The sequence below is a fragment of the Ostrea edulis genome, chromosome 1 (assembly GCF_947568905.1).
Source record: "Ostrea edulis chromosome 1, xbOstEdul1.1, whole genome shotgun sequence".
NCBI lineage: Eukaryota > Metazoa > Mollusca > Bivalvia > Ostreida > Ostreidae > Ostrea > Ostrea edulis.
In genome coordinates, this window is record NC_079164.1 from 4662248 (window position 1) to 4672927 (window position 10680).

Below are 10680 nucleotides of genomic sequence, written 5' to 3' on the forward strand. Positions count from 1 at the left end.
TTTTAACGTTTTGTAAGTGCTGGTTACTTTTCATGTGGAATAATGTACGAAACATTTTATAATCGAACGAATGACCTACTCGTTGCTCACAATGAAATCGTGTCTAGTTATCATTATCGTTATTATTTAACTTGGACTAATGTTATAATGAATTGTGGCTACATGTAATCAGTAGTCCCTTTCTTAACCAAATGTATCTTTAAAAGAAATCTTTGTGATAATCATTCACTAACGGATTGGTACACTGTCTAAACTTGATATTAACATGATGTCAAAAATGTCATATACCCGGCAAAATTTAAGTGATGCATAACTGATGTACTGATGCAAATAAACAGATTTGGATGTCGATCAGGCAAGATTAGTGGCACCAACATTATGGCATGCGTTTTTACATCTATGAAAGGTGAAGATGAACAGTGATCAGTCTCATATCTCCTACAAGCAATACAAAATAGATAGTTGGGTAAACACGGACCCCTGGACACACCAGAGGTGGGATCAGGTGCCTAGGAGGAGTAAGTATCCCCTGTTAACCGGTCACACCCGCCGTGAGCCCTATATCCTGAGCAGGTAAATGGAGTTATCCGTAGTCAAAATCAGTGTGCCAAGAACGACTTAACAATCGGTATGAAGCACGTCAGACAGCATTTGATTCAATGCGAGGTCGTATTGGCAAACTTTAAAGATATCTCATAAATTTTATAAGATGTGTTCTAAAGTTTATGAGAAATTTTATATCCTTTATAAGATATCTCATTAAATATCAAATATCTTATATAATATATAAGATATCTCATAAGCGTTATAAGATATCTTTCAGTATTGTTTTCAATATAAGATATCTTATAAACTGTATAAGATATTTTCAAAGTTTTATGAATTATTTTATAAAAAAAAAAGTTTATAAAATAGCTCATATATTTTATAAGACATATCATAAACTTTATGAGATATCTTGTTTAATATAAAAAAAATATCTTAGTTTATCAGATATCTTATATAGCTTATGATGTCTTATATATTTTATGAGATATCTTATAAACTTTAAATTATATGAAAAATCTTGTAAACTTTATATAGTATCATATGAATTTACGTTTACAAGATATCTCATAAAATATATTAGATATCTTGTATGTATTATAAAATATCTCATAAAGTTTATGAAATATCTTATAAATATTAATTTATGAAATATCTTATAAAATATATGATATCTTCTAAAGGTTATGAGATATATTGTAACACATATAAGATATATTCTATTTATATGATATCTCACAAACTTGTTTAATATACAAGATATCTTATAAAGATAATGAGATATCTCATATATTAGATATCTTGTATATTTTATGAGATATCTTATAAACTGTAAATTATATGAGATATCGTATGAAATTTATGAGATATCTTATCAGAAATAGAAGATATCTCATAAATTGTATAAGATATCTTTATAGAGGTATAAATATAGATATAGTGCTCCATAGAACATCACTAATCTGAATAGCACCGTTCTGTGTTAATTAATTTTTCAATCTATCAACCGTTTCAATAATACTGAAATTAGTGAATGGTTACCTCATGCAATCATTAAATCGATTTATGATCGAATAAATATCAATAATCGATTCCACAGTGATCGATATATATCATGTTTATATTCCAAAACACTGATCAATAATTTTCTATGGTCGTAAATGACTGCATGTCCCACGAAACACAGAACGTGCGTCAGAACCAAAAAATACCATGTACAAATAGTAAAATACCATGTACAAATAGTAAAATACCATGTACAAATAGTAAAATACCACGTACATGTACAAATACGAAAATACCATGTACATGTACAAATACGAAAATACCATGTACATGTACAAATACGAAAATACCATGTACAAATAGTAAAATACCACGTACAAATAGTAAAATACCACGTACAAATAGTAAAATACCATGTACAAATAGTAAAATACCATAAATACGAATCCTTTAATATAAAATCAGCCCTTTATGTAGATGTTCATACATGGGAGGTTGAAAAAATAACCGTTATATATATATTTATATTTACAGGTATATATAAAGCACTAAAACTAGAATGACCAACACAAACAATTAGACTGTCAAATTTCCGGGACAACATGTCTCTTCCTCGTGACAAACTAAAGACTTTTACATAAGATGGCTAAAGATAGTAAAAATGTACAGAAAAAGCAACAATTAGATCTATATACAAACGTATCTAACCTATAAATTACATGTTTATGGTTTTGGTTCAATGTTTTCTAGGGAATAAATTAGGACACGTCCTATCCGTCCAATGGGCTGACCCACAGTGCGCGATGTGACTTCATTAATTTCAACCAATGATGGTAATCATTGTAAAGATTAACCCGGGACAAAGTAAAAAAACCAAAAAACACCCCCCCCCCAAAAAAAAACAACCAAAAAACAAAAACAAAAAATGACAAAGGAAAGTAAACAATATGGCACAACTGATGAAACAGAGGATCAGCAATCAGAAAGTTAAATAATCGTCAGGTCATTTCCTGAGTAAAAGGATGAGAAGCGCCATTACAGAATCACAAAACAACTGGCGAGAGGGTTCGGGTTTTGCCTGATAGCGGTCAAAATTACCAGGTGTATTGTTCTACCGCAGAGGACGCATGTAAAACATTGAGAAAACTAGACTAGCACGCAGTCCCGTAAACCAATTTGTAACCTAGTAAATTAGCATGTAGAACTAGTAGACCAGTATGTATAGGTGAGGATAGCGAACAGTGATCAATCTCATAACTCCTGTAAGCAATACAAAAAATTAGGAGTATGAAAAACACAGACCCCTGGTTATACCAGAGATAGGGTCGGGTGCCTAGGAGGAGTAAGCTCCCCTGTCGACCGATCACACCCGCCCGGATCCCAATATCTTGATCAGATAAACGAAGTAATCCATAGTCAAAATCAGTGTGTAAAGTGAAAGAACGGCCTAACAACTGGTATGAAACACCCCAGACAGCATTTGACCCAATTATAGGTTGTATTGGCAAACTAGATCGTTATAACGACCATAGATTTGCGAAATGCTGACTTCACTGTTGAAACCCTTGTTACATCAATTAACTTGTTTTTCAGTAGCCTGCCTCGATTAAATACTAATCATGCTTGTTAGTCTGTTATCCTTTGTGGGGGGAATTTAATCAGTCTTTTTTTCTTTTTTTTTTGTTGTTGTTGTTGTAATATTGTGCTTTATGTAATTTTATGCCACCACATTTGGTGAATGGGGTAAAAAATTGACTGACTATCGGTAAATACGCCCAGGTCGTTGCGCGGTAATTCGAGGTCCACCTTCGCGCAATAACCGCGTCAGTCAGTAACCTTCTCAATGCATATTATTCAAATTCGGTATATTCTAAATCTTATTTACATAAATTTCCGATCACACGCACTCGACCTCTGGATCTAGATTTTTCCTTTTTACAAAGATGTTAATCCCCTCCCCCTTTGTACTCTATAAAATATGTGCCATCGAAAAAAATTTCAGTTTGGCTTTATAGTTTTCCTCAGTGAACGCGTATGACCGTCGTGTACTGTATAGATACAGCCCACCGGAATATTTTTCGATGGTACTCATTTTATGCAGTTTTGAAGTGCCACACATTTAGACCTATGCATGGCTCTTGTAACATCCGTACGTGGCAGTGATAGTTCGTTAACGTGACAACGCCTGTCGTAACACGGGACCTCCAGTTCTAAGGTCATATCCGATGGGCCCCGAGACTTGCATGCACTTCTAATGCCGTGTTCCTGGATAAGGAACAGTCACTATCCATGTTAAGCTTCCCGCGGTTGCTAAGCGATCACTCTAATCACTAGGTAATAAATACAGTAACGGTAGAAAAAAAAATCTAAAATAATCTCAAAAACCACAAGGGTATAAGTAAAAAATAAATAGCAAGCATTCTCACATGTGTAGATGCTTTAATAAAAATGTATCTCCAGGATAAGGACGAAAATAGGAATATATTGGAAAATTCTGAAGAAATCTCTAGAGAACCACACGAGTTGAAATTAGTGAGCAAGTTTTCTCATACGATGTAGAGAGCAGATAACTGTTCACACCATGGTCTCAACGGTCAAACAGGAGGAAGTTTTAAACTTACTCGGGTGAGCGATTTTGCCTGTGGGCCTCCTGTTTGTTAGGATATAATTTATTAATTAATCAAGCGAATGTTTATTTATGTGTTTGATATAAGTACTTATACATTGAAATACATTTCCCACATCAAGGGGGGGGGGGTCCCCTTTGTTTTCGCGGAGACGAAAATATCGCAAATATATATATCAGTGTGTCGTATCAATTATTCTGGAATTAAATGATATATTGGTGTTGGTAAATTTTAATGATGCATTAAGCATCCAACTTTTATATCATTTTGACTCAAAGACTCGTTAGAATTAGATAATGTAATAGTGTTTATTAATTGATTTAAATTAATAAATCTACACAAATTTGTATATAGATTTCAAATTAAACATTATCTGAATAACCATTACATTGAGATGTGTTTTATGCTCATCCAAGTAGAACAGGCAGTACGTGTTCTGATTTATTGAATTTTGCCTAAGGTCATTATAATTAAACTTTTGTAAATAGGTTTGAAAGTGTTCGAAGTTCCTATTGGTTTTAGTGTTGTTAGCTGGTGTTTTATTGGTCAGTTCTTTTTACTATTCTTAAAAAGTAGTCCCAGGAAATGCCCAGAATGCAGTATTCTACACCGGATAAATTTGATAATATGGATGAAAAGTGGAGGATATTTACAACAATATTTTGAAATTGAAAAATTTCAAATTTACTTTATTTGGTAAAAAAAATAAAATAATAATGCAGTTTTAGTCGAAAGCAATTTGAAAAAAAAAATAACCTCTTCAGGACTCGTACCCTCAATCTACATTTCAACAGTCGACGTGCTAACCTACTGGGCTACTCAGCTAGACGATAACAAATTGAATGAATTGCTAATATCAATATTATATATAATAATAATTTCATCATGTTTTTAATGAATCATTAAAGCTTCTCAACATCGATCGACCAATTAACTAGACAATGAACAATTTGCAGCAAACCCGCACTTACAGCAATGAAGCCCTCTTTATTGTTTGCGCAGGTACAGGTGTACACCCCATTCTGCGTCTGTGTAAACAATGACTTTCACACTTGTCGCTCCATTGACCACAGATCGCCGTTATCCTCGCCGCTCCAATGAGTAGATATATTGACGTTACAAATCTTTATTTTCTACAAAATTATTGGGGCGGCGACCCTGCTGTGAAGAAAAAGAGATATCAAAACGAATGCACATAGGGGTGTTTAAACACACTCAAAATGGCCAAGTATACATGACAATGACAAATGTGTACATCTTCCTTTAAATGTGTTAGATCTATGACGAATTTAAATCAAAATAGCCCAGTAGAGCTAAAATGTAGTGAAAAAAGTTTTATTGATAATTTCAAATATTAAAATATTCTCCTGATTATTATGAAACGTTTTAAAAACTTACATTTTCTTTCTAAACATATTGATTTGAGTAATAATTTTCAACTGGTTTTCTCCACCGGATTTATGAACGAGTCCGGTTTTGTATTCTATATCCGCCATACCTTAGCAACGTTGTAGCGACAATCGTTTCATGTGGAAAAAATCGCCATTATAAAAATAACATTTGGGGCTTTAAAAACTTGAAAAGATGGCACAGGGAGACCCAATGAAATGGCATATGCCTGGCTGGAGGATAGAACAAAGATTTGCTCCGGGTGTTTTGATAGGAAACTGGAGCGAGGAAAGGCACACAGTAAGTTTCCCCGATACGCCAAGTCATGCGTGATATTCTGGGGTAATGTAATTTACATGTTATTAACAGTAGCCAGGGATAAACTATATTGAAAGTGAATTTGATTGTGTGATCGTTACTCCAGATATTCGAAACATTAGCTGATTAGATTGTCAATTAAATTGTAGCTGGTATACAACATGCAAATGTGCTCTGAATGAATGAAATGTTTGGGGTCTTATATACAAGGACTTAGCATACTAAACAATCGCATAACGTGTATCTACATTAAGGTATTCCATGTATAATGAAAGGATAATGAACAGTTTTGAAGGATTTAGATCAACATAAATGTTTATTGTTAAATAATGATGAAAGTGAAGCAGATGAAATTCACATGACTGGTAAATGATTAGAAGCTGACCTTTTTGCACTTAAGACTTTTTGGAAGAGTTGTCTGCCCTTTGTAAAATCAAGAAAAATCTAATTTTCTAAAAATGTGTGTGGTCAATGATTAATTTTATTTCATATTTTCACTAAGAGAAAGTGTTTGTAACTTTCTACCAAGAGATTTGTGTGAAAATATAATTTCTTTTTAAAATATTGTAATAAAACATGCTTTTCCCATATACTTCAATGTTAAATCCTAGGTGAAATAAATCAAGCAGTAAACAAAATTTTGAAAATTCCTACGGTGGATTATTTTTATTTGATGAACCCTTCAAAATGATACCATGATTACAAAAATTCCACCATCCATTTATTAGATATGAAATATGGTCATTACACATTGAATACCTTAAGTAAATTCTATTACATTTAGTGCATGTGCAGGATTTTCAATATATCTGTTCCCTTTATATGTCAATTATGTGTCCTTGCAGGGTTTGGCACCGAGGCACGTCCGACCGACCTAGTCTTGCTACTAAATAATAGGTCCGGTCGGGTAAAATGTCGATTTACTAGTCCGACTGGTCGTGTTAAATAATAAACAAGAAACTACCAATCTTGAACCGTGTGGTGGAATAATCTCTATTTTTAGTTCTAATAAATAAGTCGCGGTCGGTAGTGATGTTTTACGACATCTACTCGATGTTAATTTTAAACAGTTTATTTGAATTGACTATAATAAAGTGCTTATCAAGTTAATAGATTACGTCGTAAACGTTTGTCATTTACATGAAGTATTTAAATATGGAGAAACTATCAGGGGTTTTTTCTGGAAAGTTGGTCAGGGCTAGTGGATATAAAGTCAGGTCTAGTAAAACTCATCTGAAGTAGCCCGACTGGTCTAGTGCTCAAAAAAGTAATGTCAAACCCTGCCTTGTCAGTACTTTCACTGTCAAAATATGATACTTAATACTAATAGAATAAAATTCAGCATTCAGGGGCTCAGCTTTATGACATTCATTTACTTTGTGGACCCAAGTCATAAAAAGTGAGGGGAAGCACTGTAAAATAAGTGAATATTTCTACATAACATAATGGTTTTCTTTTTCTATATAGTCTGTGGGTTCTTAAAGTAAAGTATGTGAAGACAAAACTGCAATCATTTACTATAGGGGACCCAGATCAATTAATCACGTTTACTTTAGGGGACCCAGATCAATTAATCACGTTTACTTTAGGGGACCCAGATCAATTAATCACGTTTACTTTAGGGGACCCAGATCAATTAATCACGTTACTTTAGGGGACCCAGATCAATTTTAAAATCAAGTTTATTTTAGGGGACCCAGATCAATTAATCACGTTTACTTTAGGGGACCCAGATCAATTAATCACGTTTACTTTAGGGAACCCAGATCAATTAATCACGTTTACTTTAGGGGACCCAGATTAATTAATCAAGTTTATTTTAGGGGACCCAGATCAATTAATCACGTTTACTTTAGGGGACCCAGATCAATTAATCATGTTTACTTTAGGGAACCCAGATCAATTAATCACGTTTACTTTAGGGGACCCAGATTAATTAATCACGTTTACTTTAGGGGACCCAGATTAATTAATCAAGTTTATTTTAGGGGACCCAGATCAATTAATCACGTTTACTTTAGGGAACCCAGATCAATTAATCACGTTTACTTTAGGGGACCCAGATTAATTAATCAAGTTTATTTTAGGGGACCCAGATCAATTAATCACGTTTACTTTATGGAACACTTCTGGGAAATCTTAATTGCAGGCCAACTTCTAAAACCATAAATACTGATTTACTATTTTGACTTTATAGCAACTCTAAGGAAATAAAGAACAACAGTATAGATGCAACCATATTTTAAAAACAAATTAATGTAGAAATGGAAACATTTTCGACCAATTAAAACTAGGGGTCTTGATCATAAGACCTTTTAAATGGTAAAATGGGTCCTAGGGCCAGTTCAGCCTAGCCTACAGATATATGACATCAGTATGAATTACAGGATAAATTAATGTATGCAATGTCTTTAACTCTGTCTGTGTATACACTATTGTTTTCTATCAGTATATTTTAATAGTTAATATGTACAGGATATTATCATTATTTCATATCATTATTTTATAATACAGTAGAACAAAAATGTTATTGGATAAAACAAAGTTTCCGTTATAACAAACTGTTTCTCCACTGGCAATGTATGTTTGTTATAATCATGTTTTACTGTATGTGTAGGATATTTTCATTAATTATTTCATATTGTTATTTTTTTTTTTTATCAGTTCAATAAAGGAAATACAAAGCATAACAGCACCAACAGAGTGGACTTCAGAAACTTCGGATCGTACCGACCCGATGTCATTGTGCGACGGAAGGCTCAGATGAGAAATGATGGCCTGGGCCAAGAACACATCTTCCACCACCATGGAGAGAAATACACGCAGAACAACCTGTCGTGGTACGATGAACATTACAACGGCCGATACAAGGAAAACACTCTCCCATCTCTTCGGGATTGGAATGGCCACAAACTTTCTTGGGCACCTGAGAAATCTGACCATCCTTTACAGGGTAAGGAATTGGCACATATAAATTTTTATGGCAAATTCCAACATAATCTTATACGAGGCTCAAATAATCCTCATTCCATATCAATCATGGGAAAAATTTCTTTTGATCAACAATGCTATTATTTAAAACTCGGTATCAGGTATAGATCTGAAAGATGCAACTGTAACAGAAGTGTTCCAATTTGTAATAAATATGTAGTATTTTATATTGTTCTGTTTCAACAGGAAGGCCCACAAACTTTGGACTGCATGAGAAGTTACAAAACAAATGGAAGGACCAGATTGCCGATGAAGTAAAGGGAGATTACTTGTCTACCTACCAGAACTCATTTATAGGACATCCCAAAGAAAGCATGGTGAAAAATCGATACGCTTTCTCTAAAGATATGTCCACAACTCTACACCCCTACAATAAAGTCAACAAGGACCTACACCTGAGGAATGCGGCCGTATTCAAGTCACCAGAAAAACTGCCCGACCTTGTTTATACATAAGAACTGAATTTGCTGATGTCTTCTAATCTTTTCTGCATCATAAAAGTTCATTGAATACTCACTTAAAACTGCTCTGTATTCCTTGATCAACATTTCAATGTAAATGATATAAAAATATTCAAATCATATCAACACGGAAGAAAATATTACTTAGTGGTAACCTTAATTCCATATTATTGTAATTCGTTCCATTTCCTCGTCTCACCTGTCTAAACGATTTAACCTGTGAATACTGATGTGGCCTACAGCGTCCTCAGAATTTCAAACATTTGAACTATTTCTAGTCTTTGTGAATATCTGTATAACTGGTGTATATTCTACATGTTATGCTATGTACCTGTGTGTTACTTTGGTAGAGTACAGAGGCGAGATTAGAGCGATAGATTATTTTGCAGTATTAAACATCTGTGATCAGTATTTTATTGTTGCCGACCCTCATCTTCTTTGACCAATGTTTGGTTGTCTGCTGCATCGACAGCAAGGCTGATGGCTTTATAACAAACTGTAGTGTTGTGGATATAAGTTTTTGAGTATCTATATATGGTACAAACCATGACAATAGTTAAGATTATTCATTGTAATAAACTTTTTCACTGTGATACATTCTTAAAACCAATCTATTTCAGGCATGTTGCTCAAAGAATTTAACTATACCCTGAAATGAAGTGTCAGTATTTGTAAGAATTTAACTATACCCTGAAATGAAGTGTCAGTATTTGTAAGAATTTAACTATACCCCGAAATGAAGTGACAGTATTTGTATCTGTAGTATTATAATCATCTCTGCACAGGATTTTTTTCCTGTGTATTGTATGAATGAAAGTGGAACGAAATCTCTTGCAGAAAAAGTATTAATATTTCCTTAAAGGAATTTAAGTATGCATACCATATTCTATATCAATTAATTAAATACATGTACATGTATTCCAGAAACACATGTCTATATATAGCAATATATTCCAGAAACACATGTCTATATATAGCAATATACAGATGTTCTTCTACTGCTGACAAGTACTATATATGTGTAATTGAAATTTTATTACAGAATCATGTTTTTGATATAGAATGTTTATGCTCAAAGGGTTTATAAAACCGTAAATTTATTTTTTAACAACTCTTTTATTAATTATACTTATGTGTATGACCTTGTTTTAATTTGCATCATTTTCATTTGTACATATTCTTGGAGATTTACCAGATTTGTAAACTTTTACTATTATAATTCATACGTATCATTACATTTGTGTGTGTGGCCTGTTTGTTAAATGTGCTCTGCACCCACAATAAAACTGTTTTCATTACAAATCCATCCTGTTGTTTCTTGCTTCATATAAAATACGACAGTA

The 10680-nt window shown here is 33.3% G+C and overlaps 1 protein-coding gene across 1 annotated transcript; it reads left to right on the forward strand.

Moving 5' to 3' along the window:
• The first annotated feature begins 5666 nt into the window (after positions 1 to 5666).
• Positions 5667 to 10643, forward strand: LOC125664386 (cilia- and flagella-associated protein 107-like). Its single transcript, XM_048897124.2, has 3 exons — positions 5667 to 5867; positions 8550 to 8838; positions 9063 to 10643. Exons 1-3 carry the CDS (start codon positions 5763 to 5765, stop codon positions 9329 to 9331), a joined length of 663 nt encoding a protein of 220 aa, XP_048753081.2. The 5' UTR covers positions 5667 to 5762; the 3' UTR covers positions 9332 to 10643.
• The last annotated feature ends 37 nt before the right edge of the window (positions 10644 to 10680 follow it).

What these genes read in the sequence shown, in the direction of transcription:
- LOC125664386 (XM_048897124.2), top strand. Translation starts at nt 5,763, where the DNA reads ATGGCACAGGGAGACCCAATGAAATGGCATATGCCTGGCTGGAGGATA. An exon ending in GGAGCGAGGAAAGGCACACA is followed by an intron (nt 5,868 to 8,549) that starts GTAAGTTTCCCC and finishes TTTTTTTATCAG; the next exon opens with TTCAATAAAGGAAATACAAA. An exon ending in ATCTGACCATCCTTTACAGG is followed by an intron (nt 8,839 to 9,062) that starts GTAAGGAATTGG and finishes CTGTTTCAACAG; the next exon opens with GAAGGCCCACAAACTTTGGA.